Source organism: Nothoprocta perdicaria, unplaced genomic scaffold (genome assembly GCF_003342845.1).
Source record: "Nothoprocta perdicaria isolate Ctin4 unplaced genomic scaffold, notPer1 scaffold_99, whole genome shotgun sequence".
NCBI lineage: Eukaryota > Metazoa > Chordata > Aves > Tinamiformes > Tinamidae > Nothoprocta > Nothoprocta perdicaria.
In genome coordinates this window covers 872,459-890,695 of record NW_020456298.1, presented here as the reverse complement: position 1 = coordinate 890,695, position 18,237 = coordinate 872,459, and the positions used below count along the sequence as shown (strand labels likewise).

Genomic DNA, 18,237 nt, shown 5'->3' with positions numbered 1-18,237 from the left:
GAAACTGCTCACTGTAATAGGAATCTCCTCTTCCGTGTTACTGCTTTGCAGTGACCAGCTTTTTCACTTGCAGATCTAGCTCGGTCTCATTAAGCTTTTCAGTGCTTTTATCTTACCAATTCTTGGATCCCATCATTGAGAAATGCTAAGGAAGGCTCCAAAAGTGCTTTTTTTCAGGAATCTTTTCTAATGTCCTTATATAATTTACTGGCTGTTACTTTCACACTGTATTCTGCCAAATTAGAACTGAATGTATCGTGTATAAGTATAAAAGAATATATATATGTGTGTGTGTGTGTGTATGTGTATATGCATATATATTTTTTTCCCCTTCCAAAAAAGAAAAGGAAAGCAATGGAATTCAAGGCCTAGTTCATGCTTCTAAAGTGTTTAGAGAGCTTGGGCCTTAAAGATGGAAGCTGGAGATGATCCATCCCTTCTCAGTAGTTAAATAATGAGTGGGTAGCACAAAGCTGTTAAGTGGCACTGCAGCGGCAGTCAGCAAACCTTTCACAGTAATAAAGTTTTTATTCCTCACTGTTGGAGATTTACCCTGTTTTAGTTGAAAAGATGCAATTACATGATCACCACGCTTGAAGCAAGGGGGATAGGTGATGATTACAAACTTTTTCTCACTTCGGTTCTATAAAAGCAGGGGCACGAGGGGGAAGCGTTATCACTGCAATTACGCTAGTTCTCAGAATCAGTCTGAGTAATGGAGGGCAGAATTTGCCTCTTAAAATTTGTTTAGCACCTGTCCATTTGTGGCGTGATACACAATTACAGCCCCCATATGGGCGCTGCAGGCATTTACATCACAGTTTTTATGTCAGCTTTCCTAGTCTTTGTTGTCATTGTTCACTTGAATAGCATTTCATTTTCTTTCATTGGAATAAGATGTTAATAAAGAAAAATGTACAATGCCTTTGTTGAAGGAGAACAGATGTGAATTTACCTTGTTTGTGGTAAAAGATATTTTACCATTTTCAAATAGCGACAAATGGATCAGTGGGGAAGAGAGGATCTAGCGTTAAGTGGGCTCTACTAGAGATGTCTTCTGCTTGTCATCCACTTTCTTCTAGTCATCAGAACTCTTCTGTGGCAGCAGAGATCAAAGTGATACAGATCTTGTGCCTTCTTCTTCCCTTCCGAGACTTTTAGAAAATTTACCTTTCTAAATGTGGAAGGAATTTATTTTATTTAGAAGGCTCATGTTACAGCATTCAGTGTCCAGGTTTACAGGTACCACTTAGATTCACATTTTATACAATAATTTGACTTAAAGCAAATTTCAGAAGCTGGAACAAGGAATCTAGCTGGACATAAACTCAGCTGAGTTTAAGTAATTCATAAGCAGTTTTATTTGCATTTATCCTGTTCTATACATTCGCTGTTTAAACTGCTTCTGAATAACACAAGCACAATGTTAGATGTTAGAGCATCTGGAATACATTCAGTATAATCAGATAAAGGTATGGGTGCTACATCACAGCCTTCGAAATCCTAGTCTTCCCGGGCACATGGGTTTTGCTGCTCATTCTTTCCCGTTGAGGTGGAAGGACGGGTCAGGGATGTGTACCACTGACAGGAGGTGGCTGGTGTTAGCCACTTTGAGTAGGTTAGAAATTTGGGCCGCTGGATGACAAGGAGGCACCCTGCCCGAAAGGTTTGCAATTGCTGCCYGAGTGCCATAATCACTAAACACAAGTCTCTCAAGGTGGGAGGGAATCCTTGTCCCACAGAAATCAAAGGTAAAGCCCCTGCAGGCTTTCCTAGGACCAAGCTCACTCCCATCCCTTGTCTAAATCCCAGTTTGATAATCTGTTGTTCCAGTTTAAATTTTTAAACACTTAGGACAAAGAGTAGCAATGGATACTGGAAACCTTCTTCACTTGGGCAGTGGCACACCTGCCATTAATACCGATAACTCAGATCCTATTATTTTTTAAGAACACATGATAAGGATTTCTAGATTCTCCACAGTAATGTTCTTTTTCAGCACAAGGCTATAATAAATGCTTATGAAGTAATGAAAGAGTTTAAATAGTAGGCCTTGTTTATATTTTTTATATATATATATATATATATATATGTATGTATCTCTCTTGTGGGATGGGAATTTCTCCATTGCTTCCATTGCTGTTCCTTAGTGCTTCTGTGCAATATTTTTAGCTTTCCTGTAGAGTTTAATAGGCCTATCTCTTTAGGCTGCAGCAAGAAGAAACTTTCTACAAATGTGCTTTTAGTTCCAAGGCAAAATCTTTTCTCAGGGGGCAAGTAAAGCCTGTACATGCTGCTGGCAGCATTTTAAAGGAAAAAGTTGCTGAGCAAGCTAGAAGCCTTTGATAACTGTAAAAGTTTCCCCGTAGCTTAAAAGGAGCGGGGGGCTCCTGCAAAATTGACCAAACTAAAAAGCAAAGGTGACCTTCTAAGGAATAAAGATCTTTTTGTACCTTCTGTAGAAAATGCTGCATGCCCTTCATAGAACTTCATTTTTTTAAAGTCATTGTGTTAATGACTACTGTTTTGTTCTTCATGTCTTATTAAAAAAAAAAAAGAAAGAAAGAGGGAGAGAAAGTGGGAAAGAAGATGAGGACAGATGAGGAAAGTTTAAGTCATCTCACTTGAAGCACATGAGAAATGATGGAGCGTTGCAGACAATTTTGTATTTTGTAGCTTTTTAAGAAGCTGTATTTCAAACAGTATCTGCTTAAGTACTTTAAAAGATCAAAGATCGTGAGTACTGATGAATATAACACAAAGATGTTGGGAAAGAAGGTGGGAATCCCCATCATTTATTTCCCGCTTGCCCACTCTTCTCACTGCTTGCATTTAAACCCTGCTCAGTGGGTTTGTTACTCTGCCTAAGAAAAGCATTGCTTTAGACCTCTGCTCAAAGACAGCTACAAGGAATGGCTTGTTCAGCGTTACTTCCAGAAACACCACATCTTCCTTTTGTGTTGCAGGATCTTCTGGTTGATGTGCTCCATCACTGTTCAGTTTGAAAAGGGCTTTATTTATTACCTGTAAGGCAAATGTGTGAGTAAGTCTGTAGTCATCAAGGCACGATAATGAAGTCATGGATGAAAGTATAATTAAATGAAAATACACATGAAGTAACTAGTGACCTACCTCAGCTGTAACCACACAAAAGATATAATTGGTGGATGTTTTTATGGAGTCCTTGAGGGACTTGTTCCAGAACACAGGAAAACGCTCCACAAATGCTTGTGCATGTGGGCTGTGTGAATCATGTCACACTTGAAAGCCCCGTCAGAGCTTCCAAGGTAGGCTACCTTTTAAAAGCTAACAATGAGAAGGCACTGAAATCACGGCTTTAGTAGATAATTTTTCTTCTATTTGTGAAAGACAGTCCCTTCCTTCAAGTTTCCCTGTATCGCTTCCGTGGCTGGATGCTTAAGCTTGTCTTAGGTGAGGCGGGTGCTGCCCTGACCTGGGTATTTGCAGTCTGGGGAGAGGCCCAGCGCGATCTTGTGTTACCTGAACGGCCCAATAAACCCTGCCCGCCCGCTCCTTCCCCATCCAGCGTGGTGGTGTGCTCTGCTGCAGCTGCTTGTAACCCAGGCCATCTTCTCTGCACAGGACCCGGCACGCCTCATGAGAGAGAGCTCAGGCTCCACGACTGCACTGCAAATTACATTGTCTGGGGGGATGAAATTTGGAGAGTTTAAGGGAAACCTCTTTCTGCTGGCAGGTTAATCTAAAGAGTGGTTGCTCCTGTTTAACCATTTTGCAAGTCTTACATTGTTCCATACAGCTGTTACTGCTTGGATTTAGGTAAACTTATACAGCTAAATAGACTAAAATTGAGCAGTTTTTCTAAAGGTTAGTCACAAGTACTGTACCTTTCCAACAGTTAGATTAGCATCGCTTATTTTACTGAGGTCTGCTTCCTTCCCCAGCAGTGCAGACAGCTTCATATCTCTGAGCAGTTCCTGAAGATCAGAGTTGCCTTCTATTGTTAACTCTGGTAAAGTTAATTTAATTTGTCTGAAGAGAGAGAGAAAGAGAGAGAAATGGGTAAGTATTCATGGTCCAAAGTGTGGTGGCTGGGCTGGGCGTCACTCCTGCTGAGTGTGCATTTGAAAAGTCTAAGAGGTGCTCTAGATGGGAAGTGAGACGGCTGCCAGGTGCATGCGGACTTTGCGTCRCTCTTTCCGTGTGGGAAATCACCGGTAAGTCTGCCTGTGGGTACGAAAGGATCGGTTGTCAGCAGCAGAAACATACTTGCTTGTTGCCCAGAAATCCCAGCAAATAAAATGCTGGTCCTACTGCAGGCAAGCTCTGCTGGAGTGAAACTGTCAGCATCAGAATCAGGGRTTGCCACGTGCTAAGAAAGGACCGACAAGGATGTGAGACTGGGACTAGACAGTTAGCCAGGGTTGCTGGAAGACAGTTACAAGAGCTTTCCTTGGGCATCTGAACATGGGCTGGGCTGAGGAAGGGAAAGCCTGTAGAAATTTCCCTGCTGGTGYTAGGGCATGCCTGGGTTCTCCGTGCGCTTTGTGGGAGGCATCRTCACGCTCTCCTTGGGGCAGGACCCGTCTGTTGCCAGAGAGCAAGAACCTGGCAGGCCTGCATCTAGCCTGCTTGCTTCACTCCTCTAGGAGCCCGCTGTGTGGCTGAGCTGTACCTTGGGGACAAATCCTGAAGCCAGGCAGAGAACTGCAGCGGCAGCTCAGCTTCTATCTTGTGCAGCGCGTTGCCGTCAAGGGGCTGCATCAGCACGAGCAGAGCGTCTTTGCTGACAGGAACCTCAATGGCCGCGAAGCTTTTGCTGGTGTCAGTTTTGTACTTGAATGTGCCCGTCACCGACATCCCAGGCACCAAGACCTTGGTGTTCGCATCAACCCAGAATTCGTGGGGCTCTTTCAGCCGCGAGGCTTTCTTCACAGTGGCTGAAAAACAGATGGAGAAGTAGCAACTGATTCTCCTTTCTTTCTTTTCCCTCCCCTGTCCACATCAGATACATATGGTTTGTTCAACACACTGGGCATTAGGCAAAGTTTGAGGACATAAAATCATGTTTAGCTACCTTAAACACACATATCCTGCCTTTTAAGTATCCTGCGATGGCGTCAGGTAGAGGTTGGCACAAGGGCCAAACAAGCATTGGAGCAGAGCTGCTCTATTTGCAGCAGCCTTGTGCCCTTTCCTAGACCTGGTGTTTCTGCTTGCTCACTTGTCTGTCTCCTCCAGCACTACCGAATGGTTCCTGGTTTCCTTGTAGGTCTGCAGGGAGGGTCTGTTTGGGTTTCCCCCATCCACAGGGGCAGCCCTTGCTACAAGGATGTCCTCATGCAAGGATTGCTGTGGCAAGCTCTCTTCTGAGCCCTGCTCATCTTAAGGACCAAAGCAAAGGGATAAACTTCAAGCATAAAACTGAGGGGTCCATTGGGCCAAGGAGGTTGAAAGGACATGTCTGAAGACTTTCTAATGCTTAAGATAAATTTCTTACCCAGTTCACAAATAAAGGAAGCCTTGCTCTCATCTCCTGCTGCTTCTGCCTGCTTTGCACCTGTTTGTCTGCCCAGTGCAGCCCAATGCTGCTACCCAGTTAGGCAGATAATCCTGCTGACATTAAAGAAACTACTGCCATGAGTGAGAAGGGCAGAGACCTTGAAAGTGCTCTTTGGTGGAAAGGAATTAGGAAAACTAAAGAAAAAGTTGCTCTTCAGAAAGAGATGAGTCAAAGGACAAGGAAGGTAATCGCCTCTGGAAGGTTATTTGGATGCAGAAAGGCTGCTCTCTGAAACAAGAATGATACTCAGGAATGCCACCGTTCAGCTRTATGTTGTTTTGCTAAATACCGCCAGTGGGGGAAAAAAATCACAAGTTTGGCAAACAAACGAGCCAAGCAGATGAAACTGTTTCTGCAACAGGACTGTTTAAATTATTTATTGGCTGTAGTGCACATGGATCTGATTATGCAAAATTTCAAAGCTTTGCTATTGACTGTGGGACTGAATTCATGAATATTGGGCCAGTTGTGAGCTGCCATAAAATAGTAATGCTGTGGTGAGAGAAATGGCTCCCGTCAGCCTTTTGCCTTTTGCCGCATGGAAATCTGGATGCGTCTGCCCTCGATAATGTTCTTCTCATCTCTCTGATGCAAAGAGAGGAACCGGGTGCAATGTTATTTCTCTGAATCTGCTTGCAGTAGGAGGCGGACACTATAGGGCTAGGAACATTTTGTCAAATGCATTAGAGCGGGAAAAAAAATGAGGAAAGAAAGATAAAGGACATAAAAACCATGGAAGCAGTCAGTGACAGGGTGACGAGGCGGCCTGAGAGCCTGGGAAGGCACAGGAATACTTTGGAGCACTGTTTTAGGAGGAGAGGAAAGGAACCTGGGGCCTCTGCGCTTCAGGTAACATACTCCGTATTCTGCAATATAGGTTTTATGCCAGCCTGACAACCTTAATGAGATTTTTCCTTTTAGTGGAAAACCATGGCTTTTTAACTAATAATAATAAAAAGGGCAAAAAGCACCCCACCATGTTTCAGATTAAAACTGGAGTTTTTCAGGGTTTTATCTGCTTAAAGAACAACCTAAAGTGAATTAAGATTCTGCTATGTCATCTATTTCCATTTGCTCATTTGTAATTATTTTGCAATTTAAAAACAAAAAAAGAAAGTCTGCTTCTTTAATAGCAATAATATTTCATGAGYGTTAGATTTCTAAATGTAGTCCTTGCTACATTCAATTTGCAAATATGACTGTGCAAGAGAACAGCAAGACAATTGTAATACTTTTTTTTTTTTTTTTTTAATCCTATGGCTATTGATAATATCTTATGTGCATATGTAATGTATTCCAGAGCACTGATTTTTTTTCCTTCCTGGAGTTAAAGGAGTARCATGTGGAAACTCAGCCACCACCTCTCATGGATGCCCCTCCCTAACCAAACAGCAAAGCAAATGCTGAAGTCCATCTACAGTGTTCATTAAAAAAAATAGCTGTTTATCTATTTCATTCATTCTTGAGCCRTTCTTCTTTCCAGCCCACACACGGAGAATGCATCTCAGTGGGAATCCTCTAGGCAGAGCAGAGGAAACAGTGCTGACCCAGTGACTCAGACCTTCAAACATGTGCTTCTAACAAAATAACAAGTTTCCAATACAGAACAAGCRGAAAAAATTGTTCAGCTAAAGGAAAAGTCTGCTCTCATGATGCTGTGCAGCTCTGTACAAGGTTAAAATACATGAAATACTTTTACTGTGCTGTCTGTGTGCCTGCCTATATGCTGGTGAAGAGAAAGCTGCGGCRCTTGCCCCCAGCACTCGCACCTTTCACTGGGGGGTCTCACACCAGCTTATAAGCAGGATGGATCTTCAGCCAACAGCACCCATTAAAGGCAAAGAAAACCTGATCCCCARTTTACAAAGGGGGAAATGAAAGCTCCAAGCATTTAATGAGCTCCACCTTTAACAACAGCTGCCTGCTTTGACACCTACGTCTCCCTGGAAGTTTTCTGACACGTAGTCAGGCATGCAGGCTGCCAGAAAGCTGCGACCCCTGAGCATGCTTTGGGTTGCTGAAGCCAGGCCTCCAGACGCAGCCCTTTCTGCTGCTCACCTGCCAAGTGAATGTCCACTGCAAGCTGCAGGCTGCTGGCTGGGTCGAGGTCCGTCAGTAAGTGCTTGCTCCGGCCCTCACTTTTGGCCTCCACGAAGGCGTTTATCTGCTTTGCTGCCTCACCTGGGTTGGTGAAATCGACGGCTCGGATGTAAAGCGCGTCAGCGGAGGGGACCAGCTCATGCACAAAGGACTCGGACAAAGGCACCCCAGGAGCAGAGAAGAGGTAGAGCGTCTTGGAAAAGAGCAACTCCTCATCCCTGTTCTTGACCAAGAAGCTTTCGATAGTCCTCAGGGTGGCAAGGACGTTGTTGCCATCCACTCTGGAGGTGCAGTTAGGGTCTCCGGAGGGAGGGACAAATCCCAGCAAACCCTGCAAGTCAGTTGCTGTCTGGTTTGACGCACCTAGGTAGAGGGACACCAAGGTGCTGTAGATACTGGTTGGGGACAGGAGGCGGTTTTGGCCCCTCTGCGCTTCCCCTGGCTCACTGTAAAACCGTGCACCGAGGACGTACACTAAGTTCTTCAGGTAGCTCAGTTTCTGCCTCCCGTGAATTCCCAGGCTCATGGTTTCCTGCTTGGCTTTGTCATTCAGATCATCTTCATAGGCCGCTGTGGTTTGGGACTCTATCGGGACAGGGACAAATGTTTTCTTTCCCTCCTGGACCAAGTTCTCCAGCTCCTTGCAGGTGCTCTCGTTAAAAGAGAACAAATTGAAGGGGTGGACATAAACACGGTCACAAGACACCGCTATGAGGCATGTGAACAAACAGAGAAGATTTGCTGCAAGCTTCATGTTGAAAATCCACTTCCACAGAGTCTGCTTAAAGAAAAGGAAAGAAGACTGATTAGCTTATTATAAATATTTCTTTTGGGATGGTAGTAGTGTTGTGTTGAAGTCACAAAGATGAGAACTGCTGTATTTAGTGCTGGTCTGCCCCTGCTTCCTGAGAAGTCCATGGTGAAATGGCCACCAGTTTCAGCAGCAGCACATGGGAAAATGGAGGTGGAGATTGAGCTGCATTAACTACGGGAGTACTCTAAAGATTCAGGACCTGGACACATTATAGTCATCTCCTTGGACCAGTTAGGCTTGCAAGAGTGCATGAGTTCTGACAAAACACTATAATAATGCAGCTGTGTGGCTCCCAAGATCTAGCCAGAGCTACCTCTGCGCACTGCTATACCAAGTCTTGGTGGCACACGGATGGCATGAGGGACCTGCCAGTTCTTAAGTGGAAAGTGGGTTGGGAAACAAAGTCCACCCATGGATCCATCCTGCTTTGTATGCCTAGGCAGCATAACTGTTGGCACTAACAAAGCATGCTGTGTTTTAATAGCTAGGCCAACACAAGCACTCATTCTTCCTGCATCACTGAAATGGATGTTTCTAGGCAAAAAAAAAAAAAAATCAGTGTTAAAGGTCTGATGCCTTGCCAGCCCAATTTTTGATGTACAACCATATTCATTTCACTAAAGGGTTTCTAAGTGTTTTATGACTAATAATACTCTGGTTTGTGGTACCACCACTTTCTTGCAAATACAAAACACAAGATGTGCAGATGTTTGGTAATGAGAAGTATACCTTGCCAAGTACATATACATGTCAATGTGCACCTCTGCATTGCCAGATAGTATGCTCATGTCTAACAAACAGGATTGTTTGCAAAACAGAACTGGTGGCAAAACAGGATTGTCTGATGGCCCCTCAAGACRTCTGAACTTCTTCCCAGCTAGTACCTGTATGCTGAAATCTCAATCGTTTGCTCTGCACGGGACCCTGGGAGACGACTTGCTGCACAGCTCAAGTTCCAGTCTTGTGTTTCACCTGAGGTTTGCTCTTACTCATTAACTCCCATCCCATCCTCTAAATCAGCATGTAAGCAGCGGCTCTTGCTGCTGCTCATCCCCTCCTCTCGTTCTCTCTGCCTCATTGCAGCAAGTGCACAGAGCACACTCCCAACCCGGGTCCCACAGCTGGGGACGTGCTGCTTGCAGCCAGGTRCACTATGATCTTAGGACGTGTCCTTCCAACTCCCTCTGCATACTCAGCCACTAGCCGATGCACTAGCACAYGGCCACTCTCCTCTGTGTTCTCCAGACTGGGCCAGGCTCACGAAAACAGAAGCCAGGAACAGGAGGCACTGTCTTTCCCTCCCTGCTCTTCTCTATTGTGATTCTGTGTCTCCGAAGCCCTCCTTAATTCTTCCCGCCACAGCAGTGGGAAAGGCTCTGTGCCCCCTGCCCAAGCAGCAAATTTAGGCCAAAGCTGGTGCCTGGCGCTGGCCTTCCCATTGGGGCCAGGGCCTCAGCTAACTGCTTTCTCGGGAAYAGAAGCAGCAAGAGGCACAGCCCTCAGTGCCAGCACTCACGCTAAGCCAGATTTATGGAGAGCAAACATGCATTCCACAAAGGAGCCAGCCTTACGCAAAAGCATGACATCTTGAATTGAAAAGGTGGCATTCGAAGCAAAACCRATAAGCTCACCTCCTAGCCTCCGTCCGTGTTGGAATGTCCACCTCTGGCGCTGGGCAGGCTCCTGTCAGCACCTTTTTGCTCCGGGAGGACTGCGTTGCAATGGCAGGTGGATTTATGCCCTTTCCAAAGGGAGGGCCCCTTCTGAATGTCTCCAGTGTCAGTGCATGAAGCCACTTTGCACAACAAGCTGGGAGGCTGAAAGGATCAGGCCAGATACGACCTGGTGAAATTTGAGTGTGCTTTAGCACTGGATTCACAGAAGAGTCTACAGATCAATATATAAGACCTTTAACCAGACCCAGGAGGTTTGGGGAGTCTGCAGTTACACATTTACTAAAATGACACAGGCTCTTTATTATGCATAAAGAAAAGATTCTAGTACTGGAAAGTAACGCAGCCCACTTTAAGTCAGAATCAAAAATTGCATATTTCCTTGCACTTGCATTTTATCATACCATTAGATGAGATTTTTCTCTTTTGCATATATTGCTTCTAATCTCTGACCCGCAACTTCTGAACCCATCAGTAAATGGGATATGTACTCCCACGCAAAGCAAAATGATTAAGTTCTCACTTTCTAGCTTTTCTTTCCCTCTTGTCTTATTCAGAAGATCAAAAATCTGTTGTTGTTGGGTTTATTTACCTCTTAAAAACAAAATGTATTGAAAAGGAAAGGATTAAAGCAGGATGGATTTGGTTGCCAGATCCTGACACCTGAGCCAGATAAACAGGGAATTTATCCATCTCAATCTCATTTTCTCAGATCCTAGGATCCCCAACTGTTATTATTATGCCCAAGGGGTGGGTTTCAGAGATATTTCTGCTGCTTTTGAAATGATCCTCCAGTTTTTCCACACTACTTCTTCCTATTTAAGCAAAAAAAAAAAAAAGCCCACAGCAAACCAAACAGGGACTGCCATTTGTATTAAAGTGGGTCCCACTTACTGCCCTCAATAGAGTTAGTAGCTAAAACCCCCTGGTTCTAACAGGAGTAAGACCAAACCAATGACCATGGCTGGGTTTTGGGGGGCCACTGGGGCATGGCTGTTCCTGTGGTGCCCAGCCTGGCACAGGTTGAGCTGCTGCAGTGACTGCAAGAGATGGAAAACTTCTGTCTGCAGCCCTGCTTTCCACTTAACCAACTTGATTACTTTTGTGGTAACAAGATATAAAAGCAGTTCTGAGTATGGGCCCATGTGACCTGCCAGCGTGAACATGAGTCCTAAATAAACATCTTGAAATATTAAAGGCATTTTCTCCTCTTCCTGCCTCAGCATCCCGATCCAAGAAGCATCTGGCAGCAGAGCAATCCCCAAGCACTTGTGCAGTCTCCAGATGGCTGGAGAAGACCTGTAGTATCCCTGCCATGCATCCCGGCAAAGCGAGAACGAGGTCTCTCCCTGGAAACGCACGAGGCTGAGCGTGCACCGGGCCGCACTGTGGGCCCTGCAGCCCCATTGCCAGTCCCTGTGTGCAAGAAATGCCGGCGCGGCGGCGCTGGGAGCACGAGGCGGCGGCCACGGAGCCGCTCTTCCCGCTGTGCCACCCCTGCCTTACGCCGCAGGGAATATCTGGCTGGATGTGGCTGTGAACGAGGAGCTCTGACTGCAGCTTACGTTCACGTCCTTGGACGCTGAACACGCTGGTCGCTGCGCTTGCTCWGTTAACATCCCCCCATGAAACAGCATCAGATCTATGTATCTTATCTTTCCACGCGCGTTCCCTCCGGCTGCACGTGCGTTGCTACACCCAGGAACAGATTTCATCCTAGTATGACTTAATTACAGTAGTTTTGTGTTTTGCTACTGAGCCGTATTGAATCTAGGGTGCACAAGCTTCATTTTAATTACTACACGTGGACTCTTTTAGCAAGGTTTTTGTATTTCCCCCCTTCCCTCCCAGTAGAGTTGGGTTGCCATGGTTTTAGACATGGGCATGTGCTTAAAGATAGAGCTTCAATTTCCAAAAGCCCAAAGCCTCCACCCTGCCATCAGTTGAGGATTCAGTGCTCCAAAGGGAGCCCTGACAAGAGCCACCGAGCCAGGCAAAGCAGGGCCCAAATGCCTTGCAGCCAAAAGCCCGCAGGAGCTATGAGCAAGACGGCGCCTACCGGCATCGCTGCGCTGGCAGGGCCCCAGGCCCGCACGGGGCTCGCCTCCTGCACCAGCCACCGACAGCAGCACAACGAAACACACACCTCCCAAACCTGCTTCTCAGGCGAGATGCTCGYGCTCGTCTTCTCTCCCACTCAGGACACTTCAGGATGGTTTGGGTTTCCCTTTTATATCCACGCTTGCATAAGTGGTGCCCCAGCTCCCAACCCCCTGGTGCTGCCCTCATTTCCCTTCAAAACAGTGCTCTGTTTTCCCTTTTTGGTATTCATGGCGCAGCTTCCCTCTCYGCAGAGGGAACCAACAGTGTCTGAAAGCCCCATCTCCTCTGCTCTGCTGTTGCTGCTTCCCTCCCGGCCTCCCTCGTCACCTCTCACTACCAAAGTTAAATCCATTTGYCGGAGGGACTTGCTCTCCTGAAGCACAGATGGGGAGTCAGGGGTACCCAGGGAGGGTTTCTTGGTGCTGTTGCTGCTAGTGTTTCTTTATGTAAATGCTGCCAAGTAGGCTTCACAAATCTTAACCCTACCAAAGGAACAGTAATCTCAGAGCTAGTGGTGAATAATTGGATCCTGAATGGAAAAAATTGATTCGGTCCAAGCTTCAATAACAGTTGATGGTAAGCAGGCTCTCCTCTTGCTGCTGAACACTGTGTCTCTGCACTGTCAGAAAGTGTCTTCATYGATCCAGATAGTTCTGGGAAAGGTGGTATAAAATTCAGCACATTATGTAGAGACAATAGTAAATATTTTATTCTGCTTGATTCAGTTAATTCCCTGATCTTCCCAAGTTTTGGTCTGCAATCTGAATTCAAACAGGTCAGACACATTACAGTGATGATGCTTTTGCCTSTTGAGAAGTTCTGCCAAAAGGGTTTCAGGAGGCGATTGCTATGGCTGGATGATAATAAATTACTTCACTCACTGATACAGTCTGCAGACAATGCTTAAAACCTCAACACAGACTTTTGATGGGTTGAACTGTCTCCTCTAATCAAAGTAGATTATGAACCTGCTCATGGCCAATACAGACACAGTAGTCTGCCTCACTAGTTACTGGATTTGAGGATTTCTTTTTTATAAGGCAAAAGTACCCTCAAGAAGAAGTAGGCACGAACAGCCCACTTACTTACACAACCTGTGGATTTAATTTTATAATTGTAAACCGTTATTTTCCATCAATATCCATAGCTGTTGCCCTACTCTTTTGATTTGCTCATAGAAGACAACATGCCAGACACAGCACCCAAAGGTGAGGACAAGCAGGTMCTGGGAAAAGGGATGCAAAAGGAGAGGCCTGACAAGTGTGGGCTTGGCACTTTGCAGTGCTTGCAGCTAGGGCTGGTGGTCGTGAAACTAGAAGGCAGCGTGCTCAAGAGACATGCACGTAAAATGTCCTAGAGCAGCCAAGAGCTCCAGCACACCCAGACTCTTCACTTTGGAAAAGTGGCCACTGGGATGGGAAATATAACCATGAAACAATGAGTGGGAAGACAAGGAAGGCAAGCAGGATGTCCTTACTCACTGCTTTTTCATAATAACAGCATCAGTGAGTACCCAGGAAATCATTAAGCAGTGCATTAACATGCTGTTCTGTGCTCTTTTGCACAGTGCATCTAGGAACAATGGGAAAAAAATGAAAAACTTTCCAAAATTGTGAGTAGGCTCTTAATCAGCACTTTCAGTTTCTCTCCTCCTTTACCCAAGATGCATGTACTAAACTGTGGTGCCAGGGCCTGCAACGTGTCTCTTCGTCTACTGCTGGACTTTTGTTCTCTGCTCTCACTTCTGCAGCACACCAAGTGCTCAGTGACTTCTTCCAGAGCAGGTCAGTTGGGAAGAGGAGATACAGAGCTCATATGTCAAGTAGATTGTAGTAGAGTACTAGGTTATTCTTTCCCTGTGAAAATTGTGGCAAGCTGCCCTGGGCTCGATTTTCTTTTGTTTACTTGTGCTACCTTTGGTGGGGAAAGGCTGGGAAAAGTAATCGTTGTAACTGTTTTAATGTAACTTTGATAAGGAAGAGCTTTGTATGTGTTTTTTATTTTTTCTTCTGTTTTCTCTGTACACCCAACTTCTGCCCTTGTTGGCTAGAAAGGCTTTTCCCTAAAAGTAGCTGGTGAACAGGAGGGATGTAATCAGTTCTTGCCCAATTTTTGTGTAAAGAGGATTGCAAAAAAGCTTTYAAATAATAACATTCAAAGTACAAATGATGAAAGATAAAGATTATCGGGTACCTCCGCTTCTGCAGCAGGTTCTCACGATAAGGAGTGCCAGTAAAATTTCTAAGGGAGCAGCTACAAACCYCAAGGACCACATGCACCCGGGCTAACCCTGGGGCCAAATTTGCAGAGTGAAACCAAGGCAAAGCCAGGTTTTCCCTTGGAGTTTTCCTCTGGAGTGGATTTACATGACATAGGCAGCCCCTTGCCACCAGGCTGGAGGTGCCTCTGCCCCATGCTCGGCTCAGCCCTCGTGCTGCCCCCAAGCTTGGCGAGCCGAGCGCTGSCTGGGGACTGACTCTGGTGTGTGCCCGGGCTCCGCTCCCGGGTCTCGGAAAACACAGCCATGTGCTGCTCCTCGCGGAGGCAATCCAAGGATGTCGGGAAGGAGTGCAGTCAGCATTCCGCYTTCCCTGGCCTCTGGCACCACATAGGCTGTGCTGGCTCTCCCGTGGGCAGCAGGGTGGATGGAGGCCAGAGGTTGGACTCCTTTCATAGAAACATGGCTTGGCACCCAAATAACTCTGCTTACGGCACTGTGAGGCCTGGCTTGTGGACAGAAAGGCCCTTTCAAGCAGAGACCACATCAGAGGTGCCGCCACGCCAGCACTCCTGGAAGTATCGGCTCCAACTTTGTGGTGGATGGTCTGTCACATGGACCATGCTGGTCCTAGCCTGGCTGTCAGCCTTCCCTGTGAGGAAGAGAGCGGCAGGGAGAACACATGGCAGGGGCAATACCATCTCTCTTGTTTCTTGTTGCTGCTCTTGTTCCCTTTTCCTTTGATTCGCAGTAGCCGGTAGAGACTTTAGTCAACATAACCCCTTTCATATAAGACTTGGTGCCATCACAGGCTCAGTCCTGCTAAACATGTCAAACAGACAAGAACAAGCTGCRGTAGCACAAGGAGCACTGGTGACTTCTAAATAAGTTAGAGTTAATTCAGCAGACTGAGGGAGAGCCTTCCCAAGCACATGAAGGCACATTTGGGCCGTATCTCGCTGGGCAATCATCTACTGGCTTTGGTCTGGTCTGGATGGGGCAAGCAGGAGTGCTGCCAGTGCAGAGCATGGCAAGCTTCTCTGTGAATATTTTTCCCCGGAGAGAGGTCTTTGTGTTGGTCATAGCCTATCTATGGAGAGCATCTAATGATTTATTAAGCAAATGAGCTTATATGAACACTATCTTACTTTGTTCCAGCTTATAATTATGTTGGTTTGGTAAGACTTCTGTTTGCACAGCCTGAGTATGTGCAGATTTCTTTAAAATTTTATAAACCCTTTTTTTTCCCCCTTCTCCCAATGGAAAATGCAATTTTAATAGCTTTTTAATCATCATCCATGCGCAGTGCATGACTGCACATTTACTTGTATACTTTAGGGAGTGTAGCAGTTATAAGGACACACTGTAATAGATTTTTGGGTCCTTCACTGAGGCAGGTATGGTACATGTGCAGGGTAAGAGGCAACTCCTACCTGAGGAGCTTGCAGGGCAAGTAACCAGGACAGAGTGAGTCTGCTCAAMAGGAGAAAACAGACCCAAACAGGTTTCTTGATTCTTGTCCCCGTGTGAATACCACAGATGAGTCTTTCCTGAGAGCTGCAAGGCAGGGGAGCCGAGACTGCTGTGGCTCTGGGTTAAAGCAGCAGCAGGCTTTGYTATGAGAACTGATAGATTTTTGTGATATTCTTTTGAATGTCTTCGCACCGGGGAGGCATTTTGCACTTTCTCAGCATTTCCCAACTGAATCTTCAAGTTGGTCACCCAAGACATATGGGATCAGCAGCCTGGTGACCWCCGTCCACCACAGGCCACATATTTAATTCCAGAAGGCTCCACCAGCCAACATCCAACTCCTTTGAACACCAGAAGATTGCTACATTATGCTCAGTGAAAATTTGCTCACTGTGGATCATCTAAGTGAGACCTGGAGAGGCTAAATTTGGCTCGCTCTACTGGGATTTTGAAACTCTCCYCACGTATTTTGGTCCTGAGCCAAGTTTTTCCCAGGGCACCATACACAGTAGTTGTGATCTTCTAGTCTGGAAAAGGCTATAATAAAGTTCAAGTAAAAGCAGAGCCCTGGAAGGATGCTTTGGAAGCGGGGGTATCCCTATGTCCTTGGCAAGTGCAGGATCCTCTTCATCTTTTCCTTATCCTCTCTCTAGCCATTTCCATCCCTCTTCCTCTGCCTACAGCCACTTCCTCTGAGGGCAAGAAGTAGGACTCCTATTTTGCAGCTTTTTGGTGTTCCTCTGAGAAGAGTACCGGGGAGGCTTCCCCTTTCACCCTGCATCCCTTGAGGCACAGCTTTATGTGTGTGAGGCTTGCAGCTCACTCGTCAGTGAGAATGGGATGGGCTCCCTCTCTGGGAGAATGGGTGAAGAAGGAGAAGTCCTCCAATCTGAGAAGCTTCAGCTTCTCAAGGCAGCTCCCATGCCCGCAGCCAGCAGCAGGGGCAATACTGTGCCTATCTTGGGCTGGCAGAAACCTTTTTCACTCTTGCACACATAATCCCTGCAACAAAAAAGAGACAGTTTCAGAGACCCAACACAAAAATGTGGCTTTCACAGGGAGTAACACAGCTCTTCCAGGACCAGTTCCAGGAGTTCTGAATAAAGTGGGAATCAAACTCCCATGGGAATGCCGATGGCTCCTGTTTGGGCATCTGAAGTCTGCAAAAGAAGGAAAACACTTTAAAGCCAAGAGCTGATCCAGCGCACTGCAGAACTATATGGATTTCTGTGGCTTCTGTCCCTCTCTTGTTAGGCAAAGGTGCCTCCATGTGGAGGGTCTCTGCATCTCAGCTGCATGCGCCGCAAGAGCGGTGTTCAACTCCAGCATTTGTGGCTATAGCCCCAGTAACACTTGGAAATGTTGTTTCGCTTTACATTATTGAACCAGTAATCCTGAGAGCAAGAGAAGGCAAGACTTATTTTTAATCTATATCAGTATTGTATTTTTTTAAATAGGAAATAGGAAAGACCTTGTAATTTTTGAAGTTTCCAAGGAAATAACAACAAAAAAATGTACCTACACATCAGAATTTGTGTGCTTTTGGCTTTAGTCACATATTTTTAAGCAAATGAATAAYGTTCGTGCAGTTTAGGGTCCATTTTATTTTATCTTACTTTAAGATAAAATACGGTTTTTATTGCTTACTTTTTATCTTTTCAATCTTAAGCATAAAGGCATGAAATGAAATTATGGCTTTCTGCTTGAGAGATAAAGCTAAAGAATAATAATTTCAGCCCAGGATATTCATTATTCTTAGAATTAAAATTGTCTCCTGCTCCTGGACAGGATGCTGAAGCACAAACTAACGAAAGCCTCTGAAAACCATAAGCTCCCCCAAAAGCTCAGTGAGTACCCCTCTGATTTGGGGTTTGAAGGCAGGCTGCAGTTTGGCTGTTCCCTCCACACTGCCGCTCAGTGTTTCACAGTCTAAATAATAATAGCAATAATAATAAAATATTCTTAAAAGCACCCTTATGTTTGTAAAATTATCGCTTCCCCAGATAAATGAATGAACGCAGCAGTGTGCACATTATTYTGACAAAAGCTTGCAATAAAGGCTCTGAAAACTGCTCCTGTTTGTCTTGGTAAAGCATTAAGCTAACTGTCTAATAATGATATTTCCGCCTGCATCGCAGAGAGGGGTGTGATGACTGACGCACGCAGCGCCTGGCAAGGTGCGTTTCGTGGTTCTCTTTGGGTGCACGGAAGGGCCGAGGAGCCTGGCAGGCAACGCTGGGTGGAAAGGGAGCTGCACACACACACACACAAAACACACACACAAAACACACACACACACACACACACACACACA

General features: G+C 45.7%; 1 protein-coding gene across 6 annotated transcripts; it reads right to left on the bottom strand.

Moving 5' to 3' along the window:
* Positions 1-2,585: 2,585 nt before the first annotated feature.
* On the bottom strand, positions 2,586-12,337 carry AGT (angiotensinogen). 6 transcript variants are annotated; one of them, XM_026053368.1, is made up of 7 exons: positions 12,189-12,337; positions 10,088-10,273; positions 7,601-8,420; positions 4,655-4,919; positions 3,867-4,011; positions 2,902-3,024; positions 2,586-2,864 (listed from the first exon to the last, which is right to left on the bottom strand). In XM_026053368.1, the coding sequence occupies exons 3-7, from the start codon at positions 8,394-8,396 to the stop codon at positions 2,856-2,858; spliced, it is 1,338 nt and encodes a 445-aa protein (XP_025909153.1). In that variant the 5' UTR covers positions 8,397-8,420; positions 10,088-10,273; positions 12,189-12,337; the 3' UTR covers positions 2,586-2,855. The 6 variants fall into 6 exon arrangements, with proteins under 6 accessions (XP_025909153.1, XP_025909148.1, XP_025909151.1 ...); XM_026053363.1 differs by having other exon boundaries at positions 2,593-3,024; positions 10,088-10,298; XM_026053366.1 differs by having other exon boundaries at positions 2,593-3,024; positions 7,601-8,423.
* Between the last annotated feature and the right edge of the window lie 5,900 nt (positions 12,338-18,237).

What these genes read in the sequence shown, in the direction of transcription:
- AGT (XM_026053363.1), bottom strand. Translation starts at nt 8,396, where the DNA reads ATGAAGCTTGCAGCAAATCTTCTCTGTTTGTTCACATGCCTCATAGCG. An exon ending in AGTGGACATTCACTTGGCAG is followed by an intron (nt 4,920 to 7,600) that starts GTGAGCAGCAGA and finishes TCTGTTTTTCAG; the next exon opens with CCACTGTGAAGAAAGCCTCG. An exon ending in CTTCAGGATTTGTCCCCAAG is followed by an intron (nt 4,012 to 4,654) that starts GTACAGCTCAGC and finishes CTCTCTCTTCAG; the next exon opens with ACAAATTAAATTAACTTTAC.